At 40.7% G+C, this 17,589-nt stretch overlaps 1 protein-coding gene across 1 annotated transcript in view; it reads left to right on the forward strand.

The window, feature by feature from the left end:
* FAM107B (family with sequence similarity 107 member B) overlaps positions 1-17,589 on the forward strand; it is a 270,432-nt gene that overhangs the window by 94,168 nt on the left and 158,675 nt on the right. Inside the window, exon 2 of the mRNA XM_004379674.2 lies at positions 7,973-8,033. Coding sequence (XP_004379731.1) covers positions 7,973-8,033 — 61 coding nt within the window. The remainder of the gene's footprint in view (positions 1-7,972; positions 8,034-17,589) is intronic.

Raw genomic sequence — 17,589 nt, forward strand, 5'->3', positions numbered from 1 at the left:
GGAGTTTGCTGTTGGAGTGGAGAGATGAGAGACTATGAAGTGGAGAAAAACAAAAAGGGGAAGAAGAAGAAGAAAGAAAAGAAAAGAATGAATAAATAAAAATTAGAAAGAAAAAAGAACAGCAAAGCTCCCAGGGATCCCACCAGTGCAGCTACAAGGTCTGGGGAAGTTGTTCCCAGGTGTTGCAGTACAGCCTGGCTAGAAGGCATAGAGGTATTCAGTGCCAGGCATTCAGGGGACAGGAAGAGAAGGAAGGTACAAGGAGACGAGAAACTGAGTAATGAAGAAAGACAAAAAGGGAAAAAGAGGGAAAAGAAAACAAAACAAATTTAAAAACAAAGAAAGAGAAGAAAAGCCCACCAAAAAACAGAAAAAAAAAAAACCCACAAGAAAAGAAATGTCCTCAGGGATCCCTCTGGCGGTCTGTGCAAGCTGAGGGGACAGGTCCCAAACCGCGTAGCACTGCCCGGACAGAACGGGCTCCCAACTCTAGAAATGAAAAAGAAAACAAACAAACAATTCAAAGCAAACAAACAAAAAAAGCCCCGCGATCCCACCAGCACGGCAGCACAGACCGGGAAGCAGTTCCACACTCAAATGGAGCTCTGCAGCCTCTTAGGAATAAGCAAAGAAGACACACGGAGCCAGGTATTTGAGCAAAAGGAGAGGGAGGTCATGAGAGGTAAGGAAGAAATCAAAAGAAACAGAAGAAAGCAACACCAGCAGCCAACAAATGGCACTCAGGGAGTCAGCCAGTGTGGGTGGGTGGAATCCAAGCAGCCGGTGCTTCCTGGCCAAGAGATTGTGGTCGCAGGAAGCAGAGGAGGCTGAGTGGGGGTGAAGAAGGGTTGGGGGGTGGGAAAGCATATATCACCAGTTACTAGTTGTTCTGTCTCCCACTGGAAGATCCATAAAGCTGCTTTCTCATACCCCCTATTTGCTGCTCTCTGATACGAGTACAAGATGGCGGATCTGTGCTGAGTTAGCTGATAGGGGACCTCTGTCAGTATTCTCACTCCATTTGGTGCTTGGCTGAGTTCTTTATCTCTTCATTTGATGTTTTAGGATTTCAGGATTGCTGTTTTCTCGGTTTGGCTTAGTTTTTCGGATCTTTGCTGTGGAGGGACAGTGTAGTGCTTCTGCCTAGAGTGCCATGTTGCCGGAAGTCCCAACGTTTGAATTTTTATTGTGGAATGTGATACTAGGTTGGACCTTAAACAAAGATATAAAGCAGTTGAACAGTTAGGTTCATTCAACAATTGACCCAAAAGACTCCATAAGAGAACTACTGGAACTAATAGATTCAGCAGAGTAGCAAGATACAAGATAAACATGAAAAATCAGTTGGATTCCTATACACCAATAAAGAGAATTACAAAAGGAAATCAGAAAAACAATACCACTTATAATAGCCCCTAAAAAAATAAAATTACTTAGATAAATCTAACCAGGCATGTAAAAGACCTATACAAAGAAAACTACAAAACACTACTGCAAGAAACCAAAAAAGATCTCCATAAATGTAAAAACATACCATGCCCATGGATAGGTAGACTTAACATTGTGAAATTGTCAATTCTACCCAAAGCGATATACAAAAACAATGCAATCCCAATCCAAATACCAACAGCATTCTCTAAAGAGATGGAAAAGCTAATCATTAACTTTATATGGAAAGGGAAGAGGCCCTGGATAAGTAAAGCACTATTGAAGAAGAAGAATAAAGTAGTAGGACTCAAACTACCTGACCTAAGAACCTACTATACAGCCTAATACTGGTACAACAACAGACACATTCACCAATGGAACAGAACCGAGAACCCAGAAATAAATCCATCCACCTATGGTCACCTAATCTTTGACAAAGGCCCAAAATCCATCAAATGGGGAAAAGGCAGTCTTTTTAATAAATGTTGCTGGCAAAACTGGATGTCCATCTGTTAATTCATTCAACAATTGTTTAGCAAGCACCCATTAAGAGAACTGAACGAAACTTGAAAGAGGAAAGGAAGAACCAATAATTTAGTGGGATAGACAGGACTTCGATAAGTGATTCCGTGGAAAATTAAACATATAATAATTAATAACATTTCAATGCAATATGAGAAACTCCTGGCACTGGAAGGCAGTGGATGTTGGATAGTGGTTTCTAAAATTGCCTTTGAAAACAGACTCTTCATATTCATAAACATGTAGAATTAGATGATTATAGGGCAGTTCTAGGAGTCCTTTGGTGGTGCAAACAGTTAAGCACCGGGCTACTAACTGAAAGGCTGGCAGTTCAAACCCACCCAGAGGCACCTCAGAAGACAGGCCTGGCGATCTGCTTCTGAAAGGTCACAGCCTTGAAAACTCTATGGAGCAGTTCTACTCTGCACACACGGGGTCACCATGAGCCAGAGTTAACTTGATGTCAACTAACAACAACCACAATAGGGAGGTTCTAACGAAACCGTCACACTCGTGAGAGATGTCGTTTGCCCCATTACCTCGCAGAAACCTTTTTTTGGAGGAAATTTTCAGTCTGCATCAAGAACCTCAAAAACATTCATGACCTTTAATTCAGAATCCAACCCTTGTAAATGTAATCCAAAATAATTTGAAATTAAGAAAAAAAAAGGTATAAATGGAAAGACGTTCTTTGTAGTATAGTCCATAACAGAGAAAAATTGACAACTTCTTAAACGTTTAGTGACAGGGAAACGTTTAAATTTAAATTCAACTTTCTTGGGAAGTAATGGGCCATATTCAGGATCCATTTTTCAAATGGAGGAAGTTGATGCCAAGAGCCAGTCACAGACTTGTTGCATCTGGTTGAGACAAATGAAACCAGGCCTTCTTCACTCTGGTCAGGAATTGTATTTTTTTCTCAGGCAAACCAACTTCTTGTTTCTAAACATGCCTTCACAGAATGAAACTCCACATGTCAGTGTTGCAAAACTACGAGGCCAAATTAAAATGACTTGAAGTATGTTGGTAAAGTTATGTTGTTAATGTTTTCAGGTTTTTTGTTGCTGTTATTTTTTTTTTTTTACTGCTACTCAACCAGGTGAATCCTGGGAAAAGAAGCTTATTTGTACCAAAAACATATCTGGAACTTACTAAGTGTAAAAACTCAGGTTGTGATGGCCTCATAGTAAAACAACTTGGGGATTAGTCCTCAGAGGAAATAGATGGAAAGTTTGTCAAATTTTAATAGTACCTCCCACAATGCACTAATCATCACTGTATGATTCCATTAAGTTAGCATGGTAAAACCCATGATGGTGTGTGAGGTACCAATATAAACACACTTGATTACTGACTTACCAGAGCTAAGGTGCCTAAGCTGGTGTACCAGTCAGGACTCATTCTATTAGAAGTAGCAGAAAACCTGACAGAAATTGGCTTAATTACAAAAGGAAGGTATTAAAGAAAAGGGGGGGGGGAGTGTTTTAGCTGACATGCGCTGAAAAGTCCAAGGTTAATTAAGCTTTCTTCAAGGAGGCAGTGGTGGTTCATTGACAGAACTCTCGCCTTCCCTGAGGGAGACTCAGGTTTGATTCCTGGCCAATGCACATTCATTTCTCAGTGAAGAATTGCATGTTACTGTGATGCTGAACAGGTTTCAGTGGAGCTTCCAGACAAAGACAGACTAGGAAGAAAGACCTGGTGATCTCCTTCCAAAAATCAGCCAAAGAAAACTCTATGGATCACAATGATGCAACCTGCAGCCAATCACAGGGATGGCTCAGAACCAGGCAGGGTTTCATTCAATTGTGTATGAGGTTGCCATGAGTCCAGGGCTAACTCAATGGCAGCTAACAACAACACAACAACAAGCTTGCTTCAGACATAAGGTTAAATTTGGGGCTCAACTGATATCAAGACTCTGTAATCTTTTCATCTCTTGGCTATGCCTTCCTTTGTGTGGGTTTCAGTCTCAAGTTGCTCCCAGCAGCAAGATGGTGGAAGCAGTAGCTTCAACTCCTACAGTTGTCTCAGGCTTCAGGTCCACTGAATGAGTATAAGGGTCACATTCCCAGAAGTCAAGAGGAAATCTCATTACCACTCATGGGTCCTGATTGGGTCACATGACTATCCTGTACCATTCACGTTTGCCAGCCATGAGGCCAGGGAAACGCAGTATGCAGATGGGTGTAGGCCTGGGTCACGTATACCACCCCTAGAGCAGTGGTGGTGGAGTCAGTTTCCCAGGAACAACAGTTCATTGAGAGTGGGGAGAGACGGCTTCAAAGAGGAAATCTTACTAGCGAGTGAGTGAATGCCAGCAAGCAACATCAACAGAGATCCACTACAGTTGGACTGTTGTCACTTTATTCTAGCTTTGCGGGGAAAAAGAACAAATTCAGCAAATCACAGACTTGCACAGAAGAGAAGAAACACTAGAGTCTAACGAGTGCAGCTTCTTTTCTCTAAATAGAACATAGTTTATACTATCGAAGACAGATGCTTGTTTATTCTACGCTGAGAGCCCTCCAGCCAAGGGGATTGCAAACATCCTCTTCTCTGCAGATTGTTCCAGCTTTTCAACTTTTACTAATTAGTGAGAAAATTTGGGGATGGGCAATTTAAAATGAAGTAATAAACATTTTGAGGAAAGCTAAGGGCTAAGTCATTTAATGATTCTGGAATTTTTAGCAATAAAGAAGTAAACAGTGTTATTGGTTCAAAGGGGGAAATTCTTTCATCTACGAAATAACTTCATTTAGATATTTTTGGTATTTTGAGAGACTTTCACTTGGCTTTATTATAAAAGAATTTCTCATGTTTCCATTATATACTGTCCTGTTGGGCCTTGTGAAATATGAATTATTCACTATGTTTAGTAGTTTTGTGTGGGGCATGTCCTTTGGAATAATATTAATTCAGACCTTTTTCAGAAATATAATTTTGGAAGCAATTTTCAGTAAAATTTCTTACAATATGTATATTTGAGATAACTGAACTATTTCCCGTGCAAATAGTATTTCATGAGTTTTAAAAGTAGGAAATTTTTTAGCACTGGTCCCTGATCATGAACATTTGAAGATGATTTTTGATCTCCAGAAAATATATTTTTTCCCGACACAGATGAAATCAATTCCCCTATGAACAGATACTGATGGCAATTTTTTTTCATCTTCGTAGAGTATTATGTTTATTGAACGATTATTATGTGAACTGGGGGAGGCTAGATAATTTAACTGTATTAACTAATTATTTTCATGTTAGAGTATATATGCAGATGTAGTATAGAAGGAAACACAAAATACCACACTCAAAGTGACAGCTTTGGTTTACATTCCCGGATTTCCCCTAAGTAGGAATGGGCACTGGCATGTTAGGGGAGGGATGGCTATGGGAACCGAGCTAGGGAAAAAGGAAGGGGACAGGTAAGCACAAGGTGAGGCCCAGCAGCATGGTGGACCAGGGCCCAGCAGGCCAACATGAGATCCAACCCATTTCACTACTGTAAGTAAGTTACTCAGCCTCTTTGGGTGTCAGTTTTATCATCTAACAATAGGGATAATGTTTAACTTAAGGTGTTTTTTTTTTTAATTGTACTTTAGGTGAAGGTTTACAGAATAAATAGTTTCTCATGAAACAGTAGTACACATATTGTTTTATGACATTGGTTAACAACCCCACAACATGTCAACCCCCTCCCTTCTCGACCTTTTTTTTTTTTGGGGGTGGGGGGGAATATACATAGCCAAAGATACACCATTTCAAAAATTTCTACATGCACAGTTCAGTGACATCGACTACGCTCTTCCAATTGTGCTGCTATCCTCACTTAAGATGAAGACTTACAGAACAAAATAGTTTCTCATTAAACAGTTAGTACACATGTTGCCCTATGACAATGGTTAACAACCTCACAACACATCAACACTATCCTTACTCAACCTTAGGTTCCCTATCACCAGCTTTCCTGTCCCCTTCTGCCTTGTAGTCCTTGTCCCTGGACTGCTGTGCCTCATTAGTCCCATTTGGTTTTATGGGGCTGTCCACTCTCCAGCTGAACGGTGAACCTTGGAAGTGACTTCACCACTGAGCTAAAAGGGTGTCTGGGGGGATACTGATGGTAACTTAATAAAACAAATATTTATGAATTGAAAAGGATATTTCCTTATCTTGCTAAGCAAGCTTGAAGGTCTGATGGATTCACATCCAGATGAGGTATTACCTAGTGTTATGGATTGAATTGTGTCCCCCAAAAATATGTATTGAAAATCCTAACCTCTATGCCTGTGGTGATAATCCCATTTAGGAATGGGTTGTCTCTGTTATGTTAATGAGGCAGGATTAGTGTAGGTTGTATCTTGAATCAATCTCTTTTAAGATATAAACGAGATTAAACACAAGCTAGCAAGCAGAGATAGGGGAAGAGATATGCCAAGCTACATGAAAATCGCCCAGGAACAGAAGCTCAAAGAGACAAGGACCTTCCTCCAGAGCCGACAGAGAGAGAAAGCCTTCCCTTAGAACTGGCACCCTGAATTTGGGCTTCTAGCCTCCTAAACTGTGAGAAAATAAATTTCTGTTTGTTAAAGCCACCCACCTGCGGTATTTCTGTTATAGCAGCACTTGATAACTAAGACACCTAGGGAGTGGCAAACTGAGAGCAAATATGGGAGTGTTCCTTTGACAGATAATACCAGTTTTTGAGTTCCATTGTTCAACTTTGGTTATAAAGTAGCCTCAGTTATCATTAATGGAAACCCACACCGTTATGCTTTATTATAGCCTGTAACATCTTCTGCTGGGCTAAATTCTTGGGAAGAAGAAAGTTATGTACGAAAAGTGCACCCGGCTACAAAGTAAGATGGTGCAACTGCCTGCAGGTATAATTCAAGGGACGCTAGAAGGAATCTCGTCTTAAGATTAAGGTCCCACAGAAATGGCCCATAACAGGTATTCAACAAATATTTGTGTAATGAAGGAAAAAAAAATTAATGAATCAGTCTAAAGTCATCTTGCAGACAAAATTAGAAAAGCACCATTGAGACATTCCTCTTGATTTCCTTTTTCACTCCTAGCATGGACTACTTTCATCAGTGCTTCAGCAGCAATAGCAATTAATAGCTTAAAGAACATCATACCAAAACTCAAAAGAGAATGTGTACCCTGGCTTCCCAGAGATAAAAAGAACTGTGAACTGTGACAGAACTTTCAAAAGGACATGAAATCAGCTCCTTAAAATGTGAAAAATGAAACAATTATCTTTGTTCTGCCATATTGGCAGAATCTCTCTCTCATGGAGAAATCCACCACTACCATGTGGCATAGCGGTTAAAGAGCTTGGTTGCTAAGCAAAAGGTTGCAGTTCCAATCCACCAGCCGCACCTTGGAAACCCTCTGGGGCAGTTCTACTCTGTCCCATAGGGTCATTATGAATCAGAATCGACTCGACGGCAACTGGACCATGTCTAAGTAACTGGAGCCCCCAAACGTTGTATTAGTCACAGAAGGTCATTGAGTTGTACTACTCCAGGAGTAACATTCATAGACACTTCTGTGTGAAAGGCACCCTGGAGTTGTATAACTGGGCCCCCCCATCGTTACTCTACTCAACATCTATTGTTGGATTTTTTGCTTGTTCAAAGTCTCTTTTCTTAAGGGCTTGGTCCAATTTTTTTCAGATCTGGATGTGATTTTCCTTTTATTCAGTTGCTTTTGAGTTGATTCCGACTCATGGAAACCTCGTGTGTTTCAGAGTAGAACTGCCCTGTCGGGTTATCTAAGCTGTAATCTTTATGGGAGCAAATTGCCAGATCTTTCTTCCGTGGAGCTGCTGGGTGGATTTGAACTGCCAACCTTTCGGTTAGCAGCCAAGTGTTTTACCGTCGTGCCTGAATCTGTGTCCTTTGATCTGAATTAGTAGGTTGCAATTAGTAAGCTTAGTAGGTTTGCAAAAAATATTGCTTTAAATTAATGCATTAAAAAAAGATTTCTCCATTTTTCTGACTTGTTGGCTGGAATGTAGGAAGAAGAGGAATCCCAAGAAGAACCTAAATGTCTTGAGTTGGATCAGAAGATGACATCAGGTAGAGTACGTTTGGTATGGCTCCTTTTCTGAACTGTTCTTGCTGACAGCGTGGCTCAAAGCAGCCAGAAATTTTGCAGATGGCAAAGGAAAATCTGCATGTTCTAAATGATTGGAAACATGACTAGAAATGTCACTTCTGATGTATTCCAGGCACGACATCCAGACAATCTGGTTATGATGCAGAAAATAGCTGCTGCTTCTTTTTCTTTTTCTTTTGAATTGACTACAGTTCTTGATGAACAAATACTCACAAAGAAGTAGACAATGAAATAATGAAGAAATTTCAAACTTAGTAGTATTAAAATAAGTCATGTAATTACTTGTTACTGTTAGTTGCTGTCAAGTCGATTCTGACTCATGGCGACCCCATGTGTGCAGAGTAGAACTGCTCCATAGGGTTTTCAAGGCTATGACCTTTCAGAAGCAGATCGCCTGGCCTGTCTTCCAAAGAGCCTCTGGGTGGGTTAAAACTGCTAACCTTTGAACTAGTAGTCAAGTGCGTAACTATTTGGGCCACCCAGGGAAGCCCATGTAGTTACTTACTGACATTCTATGGTTATCTTGGAAAATGTACTTTAGATACAAGTTTGCTTTTTTTTTTTTTTTTTAATGTTAGTGTATAGTTAAATATGTAGCTTTGTTAAAGCTACTTACCTCAAAATAGAGCTTCCTTTGAGATAACATCAAAGAGCCCTGGTGGTTCAATGGTTAACCACTTAACTGCTAACTAAAAGGTCAGTAATTTGAACCTGCCAGACACTCCATGGGAGAAAAGACCTGGAAATCTGCTCCCATAAAGATTTCAGCCTAGGAAACCCTATGAAGCAGTTCTACTCTGTCCTATAAAGTCGCTGTGAACAAGAATCAACTCATTGGCATGCAACAGCAACAAAAACATGAGATAATATGGAAAGGAGCAAATGATGGGTGAGTTTATAACAGTTTATGACTAAGATCAGTAATGACAATGCAATGTAATGGTCATAAAAATACACATTAGTTGAATGGGCCTAATAATGAAAGCTAAATCAGAATATTCTCTGCCTCTAATTTCCAACTGCTTTTAGTTAAGTGTTTTATATCATTCAGTGTTAGAAGAAGGCTCCCTCCAGATAAGTTTGCTGCTAGCAGAGGCTCATGTTGTAATTTAATGTAAATCAGGGAGCAGAATTAAGAAATTGGAAATGGTAGTGAAAAGAGCCTGCAAAGTGAGGGGGAAAGGTGGCACCCTGCTCTGATGTAGGTGAGGGGGAGGGAATTAGCAATTAACCAGCTCCACCATCTTCCTCCACTCTCCTCCCCAAGCTGCCCACAACCCACGAATAACAAACATTGCTTTAGTTTAGTGCCTCATCCTAGGGCATTCCCTCCAGGCTGGCTTTGCATCGCTGGCTCCTTCTCATCAGTCAGGTCTCAGCTCAAATGAGAGAGCTTCCCTGACTACCTTGTTGCTCCTCCAAATCACTCTTCATCCCATTGCCCATTTTATTGCACTTATCACTATCCAAAATCATTTGTTTGCTTATTGTCTCCTAGAGAGCAGGGAGGGACCTTACTGTCTTGTTTATCGGTATCCCTAGTAACTTGGACAGTGCCTGGCACATAGTAGTCATTCAGTAAATACTTGTTAAATGAGTCCCTGTGTACACTGTGTACAAAGCATTCTCTTTCTCTCTGTAATGGGGACGCTAGTAGGGTGGATTTGATATGAGCCAACTTCATGCCTGTTGTTAGATTTTTGGGATATAAAAAAGAATAAGACATGGCACTTGTCCACAAGGAAGCAAATTATATCTAAGAGATAGGCATCTTTGGAACATGGGAAATACTGTGGACAAATCAATACAATCAAAATGCTGCTAGGAGACCTGTGGAAGGGGCAATTAAATTTGCTTTGGGGAAGTAAGATCAAAGAAGACTCCTTGGGGTTCATGATACTTGTAACTGATTGTGGAGTTTGGAAGTAAGGGTATAATAGGGGCAGAGTTGGAGCTTGCATATCATACCTTTGAACATTGTTCTGAATGCCACTTTTGCACACTTACCCTTGATTTTCAATTCCTTAGCTAGAGAAGAAGGCTAGGATGATGGTCTTTGCCAGGTCAATGAAAATCTGGCCAACCAAGAGACATGGAGATCAAACCATTTCGGAAAACATATTCCCAGCTGCTCTTATAAATGATATTTTCCCCGTTGGCAAAGTGTCCGCTATATTTTGAGGACATTTTTTCACATCTGAAGCTTTGATTACCCCATGTGTTAGGAGCGCACCACCACTCACCAAGGCTTTTCTAGGACATTGGTCGACTTTAACGAATCCTCCTGTGACAACTCAGGGTGGGAAATGAGAGACCCCATTCTCAAACAGTCTGCTGAGGTTCCTAAATCTTCAGGCCCTCAGAACACATCACTAGCAATCTAGTGTAGTAGTAAAGATTTCCCTCAGCAAATTGGTTCGGAGGCAGAGATGTCTAGGAAAAATAATTCAACAGAAAATGAGGGACAAAGTTTAGTTAGAAATCTAAAATGCCATTTTCTTTGTCATCTTCTTTGTATGGTGTTAGATTTCAGGCATGTGAATAAATGGCTTATTTGGCTTTTCTCTTCAAAAACCATACTTCAGATAATAACCTTTCAAGCAGAAGTTTCTCATTGTTCCTAAAACATGCTTGAGTCCACTGGCTTTGGGGTTTGCTGTAGTCTCTCTTCTTCTTCTTTTTTATCGTGCTTTAGGTGAAAGTTTACAGCTCAGGTTGGTTTCTCATACAAAAACTTATACACACATTGTTATGTGACCCTAGTTTCTATCCCTATCATATGACCGCACATTCCTCCTTTCCACCCCTGATTTCCCATGTCCATTCAACCAGCTCCTATTCCTTTCTGCCTTCTCATCTCACCTCCAGACAGAAGTTGCCCATTTAGTCTCGTGTATCTGCTTGAACTAAGAAGCACACTCTTCACGGGTATCATTTTATATCTTATAGTCCAGTCTATTCTTTGAAGAGTTGGCTTAGGGAATGGTTTTAGTTCTGGGTTAACAGAGAGTCTGGGGGCCATGTCTTCTGGGGTGAGTATCTCTTCTTTATTCAGGATTTACTCCTGAATATTTACATTGTGTCCTTAGTGTACTTGTGTCTCTAGTTTTAGTCCATTCAATTCAGAGCTACTATATTTATGAACTCTTCTTTGAAATCCTGTTAGGTATAAAGTGTGCCTGCTAAATTATTTGGCAAATATGAACCCAAAACCCAAAACCAAACTCACTGCCATCGAGTCAATTCTGATTCATAGGAACCCTATAGGATAGAGTAGAACTGCCTCATAGTATTTCCAAGGAGTGGCTGATGGATTCTAACTGCCAACCTTTGGTTAGCAACCGAGCTTCTAACCACTGTGCCGTTAGGGCTCCATGTAACAGATTAATTCAAGAAATGTTTATTGAATGTCCACTAAATGCTAGATATTGTGATAGGAATTAGGCTAAACTTAAAAAAAAAAAAAAAACAGTTGCCGTTGAGTCAATTGTGACTCATGGTGACCCCATGTGTGTCAGAGTATAACTGTGCTCCATAGTGTTTTCAATGGCTGATTTTTGGAAGTAGATTGACAATCCTTTCTTCTGAGGTGCTTCTGGATGGACTTGAACCTTCAACCTTTCAGTTAGCAGCCGAGTGTGTTAACCATTTGCACCACCCAGGGACTCAGGCTAAGCTTAGAGAGATAAGTATGACAAGCATGACTCCATGCCTCATGGAGCTTACAGGAAAATGAGAAAAAGAGCCATTAAATGAATAAAAAGTAAAACTCAAATCATAGAGAAATTATAGCCTTTCAACAAGTAAGATGTAAATTTAGAGAAAGTAGGGTGTTGTAGAAGGCTTGCCTTCACACGGCTTTTAGTTAAGTTGTTAGTCTCCAGCAAGCTGGTTCTGACTCATGGCAACCTTATGCGTAAAAGAATGAAATGTTGCCCGGTCCTGTGCCATCTTCATGATCATTGGTAGGTCCAAGTCCATTGTTGTGGCTATCGTGTCAATCTGTCTCATTGAGGGTTTCCCTCATTTTCACAGACCCTCTACTTTACCAAACATGATGTCCTTTTCTAGTGATCGGTCTTTCCTGTTGATACTTCTAAGTAGCATTCTGGTTGTATTTTTTCTAATATTGATTTATTCATTCTTCTGACAGTCCACAGTATATTCAATATTCTTTGCTAACATCACAATTCAAATGCATCAACTCTTCTTCTGTCTTCCTTTTTCGTTGTCCAGCTTTCATATGCATACAAGGCAATTGAAAAGACTATGGCTTGGGTCAGGTGCATCTTAGTCATCAAAATGACATCTTTGCTTTTTTTTCTCCTTTTTTATAATTAAGTAGGGTCTGTAAAACCTGGGCACAGAAAGGTAAGGCCAAAGGTAGAATACAGTATGTGCTAAAACCCAGACTAAGGTGATGGGAGCTTGAAAGATGGGAGATGAACTCAATTTGGGGGATCCAAGAAGTTTTCCAAGAGGATGTGACATATGAGTGGGCCTGAAAGTACAGCTATGAAATTCATTTGTGAAGAAGAGATGCGTAAGCCAGGGTATTTATAAAGTGAAAACCAAATACTGTAAGCTGAATCCAGAGTGACACCTATTTGGAGTTCAGCCCATTTTTCTGGCTGACGACCTAATGCTTAGGTGCCTGTCACTTTATCCTGTGGTCTATAATTTATACTTGCAAGGGCCACCCAAGGGGCTATGACAGGTTAACTGGGAATGTGTGCAATCTTTACCACCATCGTTTCCTGTCCTTTGCTCTCTAATAATTCAACATCAGTGTATAATTGTATATTTGAGCTGTTATTAGTGAATGACAGAGCTCTGGTGGTGCAATGGTTAAAGCATTCGGCTGCTAACCAAAAGGTCAGTGGTTCAAACCCACCAGCTGCTCTGCAGGAGAAATGTCCCGGTGATCTGCTCCTGTAAAGATTACAACCTAGGCAACAATATGGGTTGCTATGAGTGGAAATTGACTCGACGGCACACAACAACCATTAGTGAATGACATGCCTGTAATAGACAGAGCCCTGATGCCTACTCAGAACCAGGTAGTATTTCCCTTTGACTCCCTAGATATATTAGCTGAGTGGATAGGGTGGCCCATTTTAACAAGTCCCTTTTAATGTGATATAGCATGAGTGGCTGTCATCAGGTGTCCCATTTCGGCAGGGTCAGTGAGAGGCGAGTTCATCAGGGAGATGAGGTTGACCTTTGCTTCCAGCCTGCCCTTTCTGTGCCCTGCTTCACCTTAATAGGTTTCCCTGCTCATTCCCTTTGGTTCCCAGTTTCTCTGCCACCAGAAGGGTGTGCGACCAGGCATGCAGACATTGGTAGACATTAACCGACATCACTGTGGCACCTCTCTTTGGCCATTGATTGGTATTTTAAGTCTCAAATATACCAATGGAATGAAAAGATTTGATGTCTGTTAAAGGAATTTTAAACATCAGCAACCAGGTAAAGAAAGATGGAGGTGGTAGTGAACAGGGGAGTTTTCTGCTGTAATCACACCCCATAATAAGCCATTTTCTCTACCTGAGCATAGGAAGGCATTGAATCACTGAGGCACTCAATGAAGATCCCATTAGATTGTGTCTTAGTCTGGGTTCTCTAGAGGAGCAAAACCAATGATATGTATATATATGGAGAGGGAGAAATTTACTTCAAGGAAATGGCTCACACAATTGTAGAGCCTGGCAAGTTCTAAATCTGTAGGTTGAGCAGCAGGCTGGAGACCTCTGCTGGCTCATAAGGGGTGCTGGGGCTGGTGAACCCAAAATCTACAGGTCAGGCATCAGGCTGGAGATCCTGCAGGCTTATATTCCAAGAACCAGAGGTAAGGCGATGAGAAGAGTACTTGCTCTAGAGAGCGAGTTTTGCCAGAACATCCATTTATATGCTGGAGGCAGGCCACACCCCCAAGGAAACTCCCCTTTCAACTGACTGGCTGATAAGGTCATGGAAAGTGATTACATTACATTACATTACGGAAGAGCAACCAGTCCATATCTGCCAAACCACTGAGAATCATAGTCTAGCTAAGTTGACACATAATATTAACTATCACAGACTGTGTGGTCCATAAGAACAGGAATTATGTCTGCCTAAAAGGAAGGTTAGATCCTTTATTAAAAGGTGCCATTTTAAAGATGCCCTACATTCTTCTCTATAATGTTAAATATAAAAAATTAAAAAAAATACAAAAGTGAATCTGGGATATGTTTATAACTTGGTACATGATCACCTCTGCAGAGAGAAAGAGAAAGATGAGGTAATGGGCCTAAGAAAAGAGGTGACATGGTAGGGGGAGGCATTGTGGATGGGAATTTTCCACACTTGAGTTCCTTTGACATGGCCATGACGTTCATATAATAGCAATTAAAACAAAGATGCTTTACTAATAGTGATGAGTAGGAGGCCATGATTCTAAACAGGGAGAAGAGTGAGAAGGTATGATTTGAATCCAGACAATGTGACCCTCTAAGGATAAGGAGTTATCAAAAGTAGTTGAGGGAGACTTCCGGCAAAATGGCACTCCAGGCAGAAGCACCATGCTGTCCCTCCGCAGCAAAGATCTGAAAAACTAAGCCAAACAGAGAAAACAGCAATCCTGAAACCCTAAAACATCAAATGAAGAGATAAAGAACTCAGCCAAGCACCAAATGCAATGAGAAAACTGACAGAGAATGGAGAGCAACGAGAGATTCATGCAGAGGTCCCCTATCAGCTAACGCTGTACAGATCTGCCGTCTTGGACTCCTATCGGAGACCAGCAAACGGGTACGAGAAAGCAGCTTCATGGAGCTTCCAGCAGAAGATAAAATTTGCGATATACACTTTCCCACCCCCCACCCTTCTTCACCCCCACTTGGCCTCCTCTGCTTCCTGCGACCACAGTTTCTTGTCCAAGAAGCACCAGCTGCTTGGATTCCACCTGCCCGCACTGGCTGGCTCCCTGAGTGCCATTTGTTGGCTGCTGGTAATGCTTTTTCCCACTTCTTTTGATTTCTTCCTTACTTCTCACCACCTCCCCCTTCTCTCGCTCAAATACCTGGCTCCCGGCGCCATCTTTGCTTCTTCCTGAGGGGCTGCAGAACTCCATTTGAGTGTGGAACTACTTCCCGGTCTGGGCTGCCAAGCTGGTGGGATCCCTGGGCTTTTGTTTGTTTCTTTTGAATTGTTTGTTTGTTTTCTTTTTGTTTTCTCCAGTTGGGAGCCCGTTCTGGCTGGGCGGTGCTGTGCGGCTTGGAACCTACCCCTCAGCTTGCACAAACGTGCAGAAGGATCCCTGAGGGCATGGCTTTTTTAATTTTTTTCTGTTTTTTAAGGGGCTTTTCTTGTTCTTTTTTAAAAAAATTTGTTTTGTTTTCTTTGTCCTCTTTTTCCCTTTTTGTCTTTCTTCATTACTCAGTTTCTCATCTCTCTATACCTTCCTTCTCTTCCTGTTCCCTGAATACCTGGCGCTGAATACTTCTATGACTTCTTGCAACACCTGAGAACAACTTCCCCAGACCTCGTAGCCGCACCGGTGGGATCCCTGGGAGCTTTGCTGTTCTTTTTCCTTTCTAATTTTTATTATTCATTCTTTTCTTTTCTTTTTTCTTCTTCTTCCCCTTTTTGTATTTCTCCATTTCATAGTTTCTCATCTTTCCACTCCAATGGTAAGCTCTCCTAGCACTCTTTTTTGTTTGTTTGTATGTTTTTGGCTCCTGTTCCTCTCTCATCTCTTCAATATCCCTCTTAGCTCAACTCATAACAATCTCCCCATCCATCCTGCCTACCTGCACAGTGTGCTTGGCATCGCACCATCAAGCAGCATGGGCACGGCCTACCAGAACCTGCCCTGTACTGATTACCGACCGGCCTTGGTGGCTGTAGTAAGTGCCACAAACTACCCATCCCAATAACTCCTCTTCAGCTAGACCTGCCCTGCCATACTATATCTGAGCAACTGACTCTGCCAATTGGAGAAGGAGGCGAAAAATATCGTGCCCACAGATGAGGAAACAAAGAACACACAGCCCGCCTGCTCAGACATAGCCAAATTAAAAAAAAAAAAGGAAGCAACAAACAAATTTACAATCAATGAATGAGAAAAATAACTACTGAATGCCTCGAAGACAGCAGACAATATCAAAACGTTTACAAAAACAGGACAGGATGGTTCCAATAGGCATCCAAAATAAAACACCAGATGACTTTCCAGTGGAAGAAAAGGTACTCGAACTACTTGATAGGGAATTCAAATCTCTAATACTCAGAATTAGCCAAGAGTTGAAGCAAAAAGCAGATGAAAATGAGGAAAAAATAGACAAATTCATGGAAAATAGAGACAAAAAAAAAAAATGGAAGAATTCAGGAAAATAATGCAGGAAAAAAATGCCAAAATAAATTCACAACTAGAAATTATACAAAAACAACAATTAGAAATCCAAAAGATAAACAACAAGATTTCAGAAATCGACGGTGTCATAGAGGGCTGAGAAGCAGATTTGAAACAGTGGAAGACAGAATCAGTGGAATTGAAAACAAACACTTGGATACAACTCTGTTCGAGGAAAACTCAGAAAAAAGAACAAAGAAAAATGAAGAGACCCAGAGAGTTATATGAGATACAATCGAAAGCAAAAATTTTCATGTGATCGGAGTTCCAGAAGAGGGGGAGAAAACAGAAAACACAGAGAGGATCATTGAAGAACTACTGACAGAAAACTTCCCCAATATCATGAAAGATGAAAAGCTGGCCATCCAAGAAGCTCATATATGATAGATATCAAAAGAAAATCACCAAGGCATATCATAATCACACTTGCCAAAACCAAAGACAGACAAAGAATCCTGAGAGTAGCTTGTGAAAAACAGGAAGTCACATACAGAGGAGAAACAATAAGACTAAGCTCAGATTATTTGGCAGAAACCAGGCAGGCAAGAAAGCAATGGGATGACGTATATAAAACCTTGAAAGAAAAGAATTGCCAGCCAAGAATAATATATCCTGCAAAACTCTCATTCAAATATGGTGGTGAAATTAGGACAATTCCAGATAAACATAAATTAAGGGAATATGTAAAAACCAAACCAAACTTACAAGAATTATTAAAGGGAGTCCTTTGACCTGAGAAAAACAACTTCAGCTCACAGGCTGAATCTAGGACGCAGGATCGTACCAGCCAGATACCAATCTAGGAAAAGAACTCTCAAGGACTATCCAAAACCAAAAGAAATACGACAGGGAATCAGAGCAGTCAATCTGTAAATGACAACAACATCAGAACAATAAAACAGGGAATAAATGGTGTAGGTACAGAACCTTCTAATAGAGAGGAAGGCAAGGCGATACCAAGTAATAATAGACTGCTTCAAACTTAGAAAGAAAAGGGTAAATTTCATGGTAACCACAAAGAAAGTTAACAAACATACTCATAAAAATAAAGAGGAAAAACATAAAGTCTCAGCAAAAACAAAACCTACAAAAGCAAAAGGAATTAAAAAAAAAAAATCCAC

Source organism: Trichechus manatus, unplaced genomic scaffold (genome assembly GCF_000243295.1).
Source record: "Trichechus manatus latirostris isolate Lorelei unplaced genomic scaffold, TriManLat1.0 scaffold00067, whole genome shotgun sequence".
Lineage (NCBI taxonomy): Eukaryota > Metazoa > Chordata > Mammalia > Sirenia > Trichechidae > Trichechus > Trichechus manatus.